The sequence below is a fragment of the Gambusia affinis genome, linkage group LG15 (genome assembly GCF_019740435.1).
Source record: "Gambusia affinis linkage group LG15, SWU_Gaff_1.0, whole genome shotgun sequence".
Lineage (NCBI taxonomy): Eukaryota > Metazoa > Chordata > Actinopteri > Cyprinodontiformes > Poeciliidae > Gambusia > Gambusia affinis.
In genome coordinates this window covers 11489272-11501622 of record NC_057882.1, presented here as the reverse complement: position 1 = coordinate 11501622, position 12351 = coordinate 11489272, and the positions used below count along the sequence as shown (strand labels likewise).

The 12351-nt window shown below is 35.4% G+C and overlaps 1 protein-coding gene across 1 annotated transcript; it reads left to right on the top strand.

Annotated features, from left to right (window-relative positions):
* The first annotated feature begins 1095 nt into the window (after positions 1-1095).
* LOC122844617 (histone acetyltransferase KAT5-like) lies at positions 1096-12346 on the top strand. The gene is made up of 16 exons (XM_044140256.1): positions 1096-1203; positions 1283-1349; positions 2253-2321; positions 2599-2735; positions 4139-4189; positions 4366-4434; positions 5691-5861; positions 5941-6015; positions 7648-7710; positions 7951-8199; positions 8803-8892; positions 8978-9118; positions 9237-9330; positions 9406-9565; positions 9650-9731; positions 10742-12346. The coding sequence occupies exons 1-16, from the start codon at positions 1174-1176 to the stop codon at positions 10874-10876; spliced, it is 1683 nt and encodes a 560-aa protein (XP_043996191.1). The 5' UTR covers positions 1096-1173; the 3' UTR covers positions 10877-12346.
* Positions 12347-12351: the final 5 nt, after the last annotated feature.

The window sequence follows — 12351 nt, the reverse complement described above, 5'->3', positions numbered from 1 at the left end:
CAGAAATTTAAATGTATTTTATTAGAATTTTGCAAAGTAGCTAATAATTAAATGATTATAAAGTCAGACCTAATATGTTGTCACACGTTTTTGTTTTACAAATTAACTTTTGAGAAGTGGGGCATGCCTTTTTTCCAACCCCCTTTACTCCTATACCCTTAAAAAGTAAATGGAAATAGCTGGCTCCAGAAGGGACATACTCAGTAAATTGAGTCCACCAATATAAACTTGAATGTTAGCACAAATGAAGCTGTTACATGAAGACTTCCAATTTATTATTTTTTTTTTTAGAACATTAATGAACACAAGCTCATAAAACCAAGGAACACAGCAGTCAGGTAAGGAAGAATGTTGTTTAAGGCATTCTCCCTTAACATTGTGCAAAATGTGTTTTGCACAATTTTCAAAGCTTGGACATTGTGCAAAATACAAGCTTTGAACATTGCGCAAAACACATTTTATTGTAGAGTTTTGGTGAGATGAGACTAAAATGTGACTTTATGAATCAGGGCAAAACCTATTTATGCTAGGTAACGTACATTAATTTACATGCCACCCTGAGCACCATTTAACCCCATAGTGACATATTTTGGGGGAAATCTGCTGTATGGATGCTCTTTTGCAGCAAGTCAGAGATGGTCAGAGCTGATGGAAAGATGGGCAGAATATTTAAGAAAATCTTGGAAGAAAACATGTTAGAGGGCTAAAGACTGGGGCAATGATTTCACCTCCAGCAAAAACAGTGACTTAAAATAATTCGGTTAGAGCTACAGTGAATTTGTATAAATGAATTGAAATTAACTACGCACTGAATCGTACGTAGAATCAAACTGCAAAAATAAAATAAGTAACTTTATTACAATTTAATATTAAAAATTTAAAATAAAATTTGACTAATATGATCCCAGTTTTTGTAAGTATTTTTGGAGGTACATATATATCCTTGTGTTGTGAAAGTTTTTGTCGCTTTTTAAAATTTTCCGACAGCTAACTCTAGACGTTATTTTGTTTTCTTTCCTGCGTTGTACTCTTTGGCTCAACAGCTTCTTCCGCTCGCTTCCCCCTTGAAACTTTACAATTTCCGCTTTGTGTCTGAAGAACAATCTTGTCGCGTATTTCATCTTTGACGTAGACCGGCATTTTCCCACAACACCCTGCTCCCGACACTCACAGATGACGAAAATGGCGGACAACTCGTCTTCGGTAGGTTCTCCAAATAAACAATGTTATTCAATGACATTCCCCGTTGTTAGGCTGTTAAATAATTTCCTGTTGTATTCAGGTGGAGATTGTGGAAGGCTGTCGCCTCCCCGTACTTCGTAAAAACCAAGAACATGAAGACGAATGGCGTAAGTGTTGTTAGAAGCTAACGCTAAGTACCGAGCCTCAGCTGGTTGTTGTTAACGGACACAAACATACGGCCTCAGGTTAAAGCACCGAGCTTCACGTTCAGAATACACATTAAACTTTGATGTATGGTGGGGTTATCAGGACGCCCTTCTCTAAGTCACTTTTATCGTTTCATACATATGATGTTTGTCGACTTGAGCCATTTCAACGGTGAGTTAGTCATAAAAACAATGCTACTTAAGGCTGAATAGATCAGTTAAGTGGTTAAACTGCAGCGTTAAGATAAAAACAGCTGTACGTAGTTGGATATATTTGTCATTATTCACCTGGAACTAATAATAAAAAAGAAATCTTCGTAAAGCTCATGCTGTAAATGTTTGATTTCAAAACATAAAGTCATTTGCACTGTAATTTCAAGTCGTCTCCTTCCTTGTTCACACGGAGCTACAAAAGTACCCGATAAAATAATTTATATTTTGTGAAAGATAAATGAATCTCTTTCTCAAAATAAAACTAAAAAGCAATAAGAAAATCGGCTAGATTGATATATATATATTTTGTTTTTCCTCTATTTAACCTTACATCTTACTATAATAAACCTGTCAGTTAGCAGAAGTTATATTTTTTTAGTCTGTTTGCTAAATTTGAATATATTTTAAAAATAAGTTCAAAAAGAGCTGCTCAGCAGAGAACTAATGATTATTATGGCAGTTGACCAATCTGAACAGCTTTTAAAGTCCTTCTGATGGCCTTTCATATAACTTTGTTTATTTTGACCATGAATCTCTTTGAAAATGTTAATGTGCCTCTTAAAACATATCGACAGTTATTGGATAATGAAAACACACAATTTATTGATGCAGGCTTAGGTTCAGTTTAAGATTTTTCTGTTTTTCTTACAGCATTGGCTGAGATTCTAAGTGTGAAGGAAGTTTCTGGGAGAAAGCTCTACTATGTCCACTACATCGACTGTAAGTAAAGCTTTTTTTTTAAACTACATTTTCAAATAATGTTTTATCTGTCACCCGTAAGTGCTTGGAGTTACTGGAAACTCCTCACCTGAGTTAATTTATCAAGTACATACACTAAAATGTGGCATTTTTTAGTTCTAAGATTTTGTTTTTGAGGAAAAGGTTTTCAGAATTCTTTTGGTAATAGACATTTCCTGCTTATTCTTTAAATATCTATGAGATTTCTGCATTGCGTAGCAGTTGTTTCCCTGCCTATGTTAATTTTATTGTGTCACAGTCAATAAGCGCCTGGATGAGTGGGTGACGACCGACAGACTGGACATGAAGAAGCTTCAGTTTCCAAAGAAAGAAGCTAAAACACCCACAAAGAACGGTCTGTCAGGCTCCCGTCCCAGTTCACCAGAGAGAGAGGTGGTAAGTGTGTGCGACAACACATATTCGTCTTGGAGTTTATATATCAGGAGTTTATGTTTAGATTTGTGGGAAATTGTATGAGACTTTTTATCAAAGCTTTGTAATTTGTTTATTTTTTTATCTAGGATATGCGACGTAATGTTTTACCAATGATCAGGTGCTTGAATTTACTCATCACTAACCCATCATTCAAATATAAACTTTTACCATCCAAAGCAGGAACAGGATCTGTTAAATTCAGTTTATGAACAGCACCAATACACAACAAATGTCAACAGACAGCTGCATGCTCAATCCAGGCCAATTGTATTACACAATTCCATCTTTTTAACAAGATGATTTTTAGATCAGCAGATATTTAGTTTCATCTGTAAAGCTTTAAGTAGTTTTATTTGTTCTTGCACTCACCATGTAGCTTTGCCCCTTTTTCCAGTCTGTGTTTTATGAGTTTGAAAACTCCTCATTACTGCCAGGTTAACCCTCACATTTTGCTCCTCCTTTTAATCACTTTCTGTTGTCTGATACCAGAAACTGAACAAAGTGTGGATATTGTGGGTTTTACTGGAGGCTTTGTTAAAATGCAGTATATGAGAGCACAGAGTGTGGCAGTGAAGCAAACAGATGTTAAGTCTGATGGTGGGCAGAACACATATACAGTACTTAAAGTTCTTCAAAACGCTTCAGTTTCATTCAGTATGTTACCCAAAATATAAAATTATATCTAACCACAGACTAACTTTAAAACAGGGAGACTCCTTGTAGATATTGTAGTTTGAAAAAAACTTCAATACTATCTTCATCTAATTTATCATTCATATAATCAGGTTATGCCCACAAGGTGTCGAAAAGACTACATTTGACTTTTATAAGTGATGTTTTTGAACATTATAAATGTATATAATGAATAAAAGAACCCTTGTTAATTTTAAGGGTGAAGGTGATGTACTCCACACGTTTCAGATTACTTTTTAAAAATGTTAGTCATGTTTTCTTTTCCCTCCACTTCAGTTATGCAATGCTTTTCATTGGTTATTCAGAAAATGATGATAGTAACGTAAAAAAGGAGAAAAAAGTTCCCTGTCTTGTCGATGCTTTTAGATTTGTTGTGTTTGAGGCTGTAAAACTGTTTTCCTACAAATGGTAAGTGGTTCTAGATTTTAACTTTGCTCTTTGATTCTAAAAAAAAAAAAAAAAAATCACACGATTTGTATGTATAATGTCCACTGACTCTTGATTTAATAACCAATCAAGACGTACACAATGAAAATAATTTTTATGTTTATGTCTCTGTCTCCACCATGATTTTCTTGTAAATCTTTGCTTTGTAAAAAACAAAATAAATTCAGTCCGCCCACTTTCTGCCTGTCTAAGCCCTTAACATCTGTTTGCTTTTCTCCTGTGAGGTGAGTGAAAGAAGAGAAACAGATACTGACCCCGCTTTACAGAAGAAACAGGTAATCTTCCGCAGTATCGAGCCAAACGATCATTGTAAAGATAATTTTTACTACCAAGGCTGTCCAAGTTATTTTAGGCATTGTTTTGCTGTTAACTGTTTACATAAGCTGCATACTAATATGCAAGTAAATATGGATGTCAGTTTAATCCCTTTCTTCTCTTCCTGTGTGTCCAGAGGAAGAGTCTAGATCTCAACCTACCATCTGCCACACCCCCATCCAGAGGCAAAACGCTCCCCACACCGGTACTTAACATTAAACCTGATGTTAATGTTTCTCTCTCACTGCACAACCATGTTCTTAAATTTGCAAAGGAATCTAGATGTAAAGAAGACATGAGGAATATATCTCAGTTATTCAAATACCCAGATTTGTAAATCTTATATGAATGTTTCTCATTTATTTGAGCAGGACTTCAGGTTTTGCATTCAGGTTTAAAGGGTTGTTTTCTTGCTTGAAGGTTGTTGAAATAAATCTTTCCTGTTTTAGCTCATTGCCAAAACTATTTCTGTTTGCTAAATGCCACAGATTATCTTTCATAGAATTTAAATTTTTCACATTTCGAAGTTTACCTTCACTTAGATTGATTTGTTTAAATACTTTGGGAAATGACTGAGATGACTGTCTTGGATTTGTAAGGTTCTGTGGAAGTATTTTAAGGCAACACCTTAAACACTTTTTCGTTTTCTAACCATGTGGGAAAGGATAAAATAAATCAGCCAAGATAACAGGTAGGGAATTGTGAACCTCCACAAAACTGGTTCGTCCTTGGGTACAATTTCCAGATTCATGACGCCGCCACATTCATCCATCAAAACAATTATAAGGAAGAATAAACAGCATTGTTATCATTCAAACCCTTCAGGAAGGAAACAAGTTCTTTGTGGCAGAGATGAACATGTTTTTGAATGAAATATGTTTAATCATTTCCAAAACAAAAGACCTTGTGAAGCTGTTGGCTCCTGAACCGACATGGAAATTAAGACAACTCTCTGTGGGAAAAAAAAAAAAGCCATTAATGACAAAGCAACACAAATGGAGTGTTTGCAGAAACACTCGGGGACCAAAACTTAATTATGTGGATGGCATTGTCTTGTTTTGTGCTGATGGAGAGACTGACGCTTTTCACAAACTAGATGACATTTAGAACATAATGTTGCAGAATTGCCATAACGTGTCAAGAAACCAGGAGGTTAAAACCTAGTGGCCATTACAAAGCTCTAAGCTTGGAGCAAAAATAATAAACTATTGTGAGAAGTTTAAAAAGCAATGTTTTTTAGAAAATTACTGGTTTTATCATTTAGAAAATATAACAGAAATATAAATAAAATGTTTTTTTTAGTCTACGCAAACATCTGGTTTCATCTGTATAATGCCAAATGCGTTTTTTTGTTTGTTTGTTTGTTTGTTTTTTTGTTTAACAAAGGACGTGATTTGGTCGAGTGTGTAACTTTTCTGTTCCCAGTTGATTTAAAGCTGAAACTCTGTTTGTTTTCTGCAGAAGAGGAAAGTAGAGAGCGTTCCCCTGGTGACGCAGGTTCCCCCCGTGACCCCTGTGCCCTCTCTACCAAGTTCAGCCGAAGCTTCTCAGGCGGCTGTTTTTCCTGTTGTCAGAGAAGCCACCACCTTCAAGTCCAGAGAGGATCACGAACAGCTCTCCTCGCTCACAACGGTAGGAACAACTTCATTTTGTTTCGGTGTTATGTTTTTGTTTTGTTTTTTTTTCAAGCCTTTTTTGCTTCTTTCTTCAGAATGGCACCGCCCGGCGCCTCATACCTGCTCAGCCTGGTAGAAAAAGGAAAGCTAACTGCGGGGTCCCAGATGAGGTATGTGGCTGATACATTTTCACTCTAAAGGCAGCTTTTCTCTTTCTTCTAATGTCTCCATCAGGTTTTGTGTCCTTTTTCATTTCTGGCTTTATGAGCTGTTGACTGATGCATTGTAAACCATTTCTATATTTTTGATATTCTCCAGCATTTAAGTAAATTCTGTAAAACAAGCATGCAGCATGCACATCTGAAATTTTATTAATACACTGTGTTTTACGAGTTTTACCTAACTCATATGTGAAATGTTATGAAAAAGTTTTTGTTTTGTTTTTTTATGTTTTAAACGGCTCAATTTCTCTCAAAAGTAGATTTCCAATCAGAGTATGCTTTGAAAATGTAAAAAAATTTTTTTTATTATTTTGTTTCTCACACAAATACACTGGGTAATTATTATAATTTGTAGACTACAAATACATCTAAATTTAGAATACATTTTCTGATCCTCATATATTGATAAAATGATGCTAAACTACAAACAATACCAATTTAAATGGCCAAAAACGTAAAGATAGTCCAACTTTGTTTAAAAGAAATAGCTCACACTCCGTTATTAAAACATAACTTAATCAGAAAATGTTTTTAAATTTACAAAAATTAATCACTTGCTGAATTTCCTTCTGTGCACTGATCAAAACCTGAAGGCTGTGTCCAACCTGGACAGTGAAGGGATCCTGCCTTGCTCAAGAACTCTGCCATGCTTACAGACTGAAAGGTTATTAGAGTGAATGTCTGCCAGAAAATTACCAGACTGTCTTGTTTTAGGCAGTTTTGGACACTTGAAGTACAACCTGAAGTACAACCTATTTGAGGTTGAATGTGGATTTTAATGTTTGGTTTTTCTTTATCTTGATCTTATTCCTTTTTAAGCCTTTTAAAAGTCAACTCACCACTTTATGATTGTGAGTTATGAAGATTATATCGTTTGGTATTTTTGCAATGTTGTAAAAAAAGAGAAAAAAACAGGAGGTGGGAGATTGCTAGTTTCTTTTTTTTGTTGTTTTCATGATTGTTTTTCATATATATATATATATATATATATCAGATATATATCAGAAAATCAGAATTTTCTGAATTTATGTTTTGTACTTTAATACGATTTTATTTCTTAGTGTCAATCCTGTTAACTGTACTCTTCAGTTACTTCTGTGTTCATTCTTTAAGGAAAAACCAGAAGCCATCTTTAAAAAAGCATTTAACACATCATAAAAGAAATCAATAATTTTGTGTGTTTTAATGAGAAAATCTGGTGTCTTTCACTGATAACATTAACATTTTGTAACTGCTTAACTAAACAGTTGGGGAGGAAAAATATCTCAGAAGTCAAACCTTTATTTCATGTCAACATTTTCCCCGTGTAAGCCAAACAACTCATTAGATTTATTCAGAATGCTCTTCCATTCTGTTTAATAACAGATCTTTATGCATCTTTTCATGCGTTCATTATACAATCTGTGGTTATCCATGATTAGCAATCTGCATGGCAGACTCACAATGAATTCACACTGGATTGGAGAAAAAGTGTTTGTCATTCAAAAGTGATCCTTAACCAAAGCTTTCAGTGTGAAATGAAACATTTTATTCCCCTCATTAGTTTCCAAAAGTCCGTGTTTTTGTGTCTTTTTCTGCTAGATGATAAAGGTTTTGCAGTATAACAAGCCTCAAAGTGCCACTGTGTTTCTACCGCCACCAGAGGTCTGTTGGATTTCCTACTATTGCCCATTGATTGTGTGTTGGTGTCCAAGTTGAGCTGTGCCATAGTGGGTCCAATAAAACAGAGGTGGAGCTTACCTCTGACCCTAGTTTACTGCTTCTGGCTCATATTGATCAAAGGAAACTGAATAAATCTCAACTTTAATTCAAAAATAATTGCTTATTTGATCTTAGTTTGACTTTGGCTTAACCGCATCTACAATCTTTATTTTTCCACGTCAGGATTCTCAGGACAGCTCAGACGGCATCCCGAGCGCCCCGCGGATGACCGGCAGTCTAGTGTCGGACCGGAGCCACGATGACATCGTCACGCGGATGAAAAACATCGAGTGCATCGAGCTGGGCCGACACAGACTGAAGCCCTGGTACTTCTCACCGTACCCACAGGAACTCACCACGTTACCCATCCTCTACCTCTGTGAATTCTGTCTGAAATACCTCAAAAGCCTCAAGTGTCTTCAGAGGCATTTGGTAAGAATCTCTCGTTGACGTTCTCACTGGCAGCACAGTGCATTGCAAAAGCATTGGCAACACTTGAATTTTTCCCAGCAAAGATCTTGAGCGGTTAAGCAGTAAGAAACTAATTCACCTTTACTCTGATGCTGTGAAGTAAAATCCAGAACAGTCAGTTGCCACAGAATGCTCTTTGTACTGAAAATCCAACACTGCACAATTCTCTGACCCTGTGTAACACAGCGTTGGTTGCATCAATCTGTGGGGAAGTTGGGGAGAGTTTGTGTCAAAACAGATGGGGTTAAATTCGGAATAATCCTGAAAAAAAAAAAGCAAGCAGCAGCAAATTAATCTGTTAGAACGAGAAAAGTTCAGATCTAAATCCAAAGGAGAACGTTTGAAAACGTATGCTTCATCCAGTCTGTGTGCAAAGGAGCAACAGTTTCTAGGTGCCACTTTGTTGGCTGTGAACAATTTTGCAAAGCACTGAAACATTTTTCTGTTTTTCAATAAAATTGATGTAAGGTAATGATTTTGTTTTCCAACTAAAGCAAGACTGAAAGTTCTGTGTATTACTTAACCATCTGAAACGTGCTCATTGTTTTTTATGTTTCTTTCCAGACTAAATGTAATTTAAGACATCCTCCTGGCAATGAGATCTACCGCAAGGGCACCATCTCTTTCTTTGAGATCGACGGCAGGAAAAACAAAGTAACAATTGTTATACCTGTGCTTCACCGATAAGTTTATTTATATACTTCCCCCCAGTTCACATTTGTCTTTTTCACTTTTTCAGAATTACTCCCAAAACTTGTGTTTACTGGCAAAGTGTTTCCTGGACCACAAGACATTGTATTACGACACAGACCCTTTCCTCTTCTATGTTATGACGGAGTACGACTCCAAGGGCTTCCATATAGTCGGCTACTTCTCCAAGGTACACAGATTATGACATCTAGACCGAGATAAGTGGGTGGAAAGTTTATTCATGCTCACCAGGAAACATTTAATCAATAGCTGCCAAAGATGAGCTTCAATCATGTGTTGATTTTCAGGAAAAAGAGTCGACAGAAGATTATAACGTTGCCTGCATCCTGACGTTACCGCCCTACCAGCGCAGAGGTTACGGGAAGCTGCTCATCGAGTTCAGTAAGTCTGAAGGGAAAGCGTTTTTATAATTGTAAATGTTTTTTTTATGATTAACTCTTTTTTTTTTTTCACTAGGTTACGAGTTGTCAAAGGTGGAGGGGAAGACGGGAACTCCGGAGAAGCCGCTGTCTGATCTCGGCCTCTTGTCGTATCGTTCCTATTGGTCCCAAACAATCCTAGAAATTCTCATGGACCTCAAGCCTGAAAACGGAGAACGACCCCAGATAACCATAAAGTATGCAGAGGTTGTGAACATTTGGCCATGGAATCTCTTTCAGAACGATAATGTAATAATTTGTCTGTCCGTTGTTTTCTACAGTGAGATCAGTGAAATCACTAGTGTAAAGAAGGAGGATGTCATTTCAACACTCCAGTACCTCAACCTAATCAACTATTACAAGGTGAGAGATCAGAACTGATTGTGAATCTACCAATGCAAAAATAACGATGCTTCTTTACAGTTTGCAGCGGTTTTATTAAACCCAATCGCAAAGAGACTGAATGTGCTTAATGAACATCTCATTTACTTGTAATTAGCTGTAAAACCATCGGAATATTTTAAGTGTACAGTTCCTGGAAAAACTATTCATAAATTAAAGCTTTTCAACATTTTGTCATGTTACAAACTTCAATGTAGTTTGAGGTTTTATCTGACAAAGAAGTTCATAATAACTAGTTGAATGGAAAACATAAGAGATGTAACTTTACACTTAAATCATGGTTTTGCTATGTTTTCGGCACATTCAGTTCAGAAAAATAAATAAAAAATATATGGGTTCTATTATTTACATTACCCAGCAGTAAAAAAATAAAAACATAATGTATTTGAATTTCTAAAATAATTAGATTTGATCATATTCCTAAATTAATAACGGTAGAAAATATAGAACTGTGACTGGATTAAAAATGAATAAAGTAATATAAGCAAGGACAGCCAAGCCTTTGATAGATTAAACACTATTTGATTTGAAAAAGGTCTGTTAGTGTGGACTCATTTTTAAATACGGCTGTGCCCACATTTTAAATCTAAAGTAAGTTAATGCTTAATTCACTTTGGAGTTGTTGTTTTTTTATATATTTTAACAACCTGGTGTCCAGGTGCGCCTGAATGAAGCAATTGGGAAAATCTGAACTCCATCAATGGAGATTTCTCCAACTTGTATTTTATAAAATGGAAGTTTTATTTTGACTGACGCTGCTGGTAGCCATATGGACATCAGATATTAATCTTCAAATATCAATGATGATTTGTTTGGTTTTAAGTTTTTATATATATATATATATATATTCAGCAATATTAAGAGACTTGAGATTCTAGTCCCATTTCTGAAAGAAAACTGTTGCAGGGCTGCATTATATAAGCATGGACGCTGTGATGTAAACATGTAAATAACGTCGTTCTCTGCTCCAGGGCCAGTACATCCTGACTCTCTCTGAGGACATTGTGGACGGACATGAGAAAGCCATGCAGAAGAGGCACCTGCGCATCGACCCTAAATGTCTCCACTTCACTCCAAAGGACTGGAGCAAAAGAGGAAAGTGGTAAAACAAACAAACAAAACAAAAAAAAAGAAAAGAAAAAAAAAAAGCATCTTCCTTTTCACTAAACCCTCAAACCTGGACAGCAGTCATGGAGCAAAGTGTTGGATCAGATCAAGTTTTTTTTATTATTCTTGGACTTCTCTTCAGATATACAGTGGAACATGGACTTACTTGAGATGCATAAGCTTTGGTTCGCAGCACTCATCGTTTCTTGATTAATATGTTTGTACATTCTTGGAAATGAGTAACGACGTAACAAAACTTGGCGCTCTTCACTGTGGAAACATTGCTGGTAATTAACCAAAATGGTGCGTTTAAAGTGACTGAAGTTTGTTTGTTTGTTTAATAATGTAAAATTAAAACCTGACATTGGAAACGTTCAAGCTGTCCAATGTGGGCATTTATAGTTTTAGCTTAAAAGTTAAATATTTATTCTGTTGGCACAACTCCATGTGATTTTTTAAAATATTTTTTTATCTTGAAATTATAATTATTATTTGATCTTTTGGTCAACATCTTTTTCCATATTTCAAGTGTGAATATTATCAGCCAAGTTATTTATCCTGGAAAGGCTTAAAAAATGATCCAACAACAGAAACACATCTTTTGGTTTTTCAAATGTAGCATAGTTTAACAATATTCCATTTTGCTCTGATTAAAGAATGTGCTCCACACACAAAAAGAAATATTATTTTACTATTTCAGTTTAAGTGACGTTGTTTCCTTTTAAAAAGCAGCCAGGCTGCAGGATCTCTAGTCTGTCCTGGTGGGTAAAGGAGGGAAAAAACCCACAGAATTACAATCTGTTGCTAAAATTTAGAGTAATGGATGGAATTTACAGAATAAGATAAATGGCCAACATAATTCTCAGTCAAAATAATTCCCGTTTGTGGTTCTCTTGAGTGCCTGAAATTTTAAATAAGTTCCTTGTAGGCTTTTTGTGTTTTAGTACCAGCCTGTAAATATGGTGTTCTTGCAACAATTGCAATTTGAAAAGTATCTATTCATCACATCCTCTGTAAATATTTGTATAAACCAACATGATTATTCAGGTTTATCACAAACCTAGTTCTGTTTTTTATTACCCTATTTTTAAATAGGCAGAAGTACAAATGCTGCTGTGTGCTGATCATTAAGATTTTTATTTTATTTTATTCACATCCTGTGTCACAAATTATTTTCCCTCAGTTAAATCTGTTACTGGAGACTGTAAATACTGAAGACAGAAGCCATGCAGAACTGTTAGAGGAATGTAAAATTATTGTACAGTTCCTTTATTTTTAACTCTTATCTAACAGGCTGCACAACATGAAAGAATTGAGTGATAAACTGGTTTTAATGTTTACATGTGGAGAAAAGGTGAATTTGTCCTGTTAAAATACTTGGTATATCTTTAAGTGTGCAACACTTTAGTGTCATTTGAACATTTGATATGGAAGCCTTGTTGAATTCATAAAAAATGTCCTAAAAATCATACAA

Excerpts from the sequence above, each read along its gene's own strand:
- LOC122844617 (XM_044140256.1), top strand. The coding sequence starts at position 1,174 with ATGACGAAAATGGCGGACAACTCGTCTTCG. Across the intron at positions 5,862-5,940 it reads AGCTCTCCTCGCTCACAACG|AATGGCACCGCCCGGCGCCT; the intron begins GTAGGAACAACT and ends TTCTTTCTTCAG. Across the intron at positions 8,200-8,802 it reads AGTGTCTTCAGAGGCATTTG|ACTAAATGTAATTTAAGACA; the intron begins GTAAGAATCTCT and ends GTTTCTTTCCAG.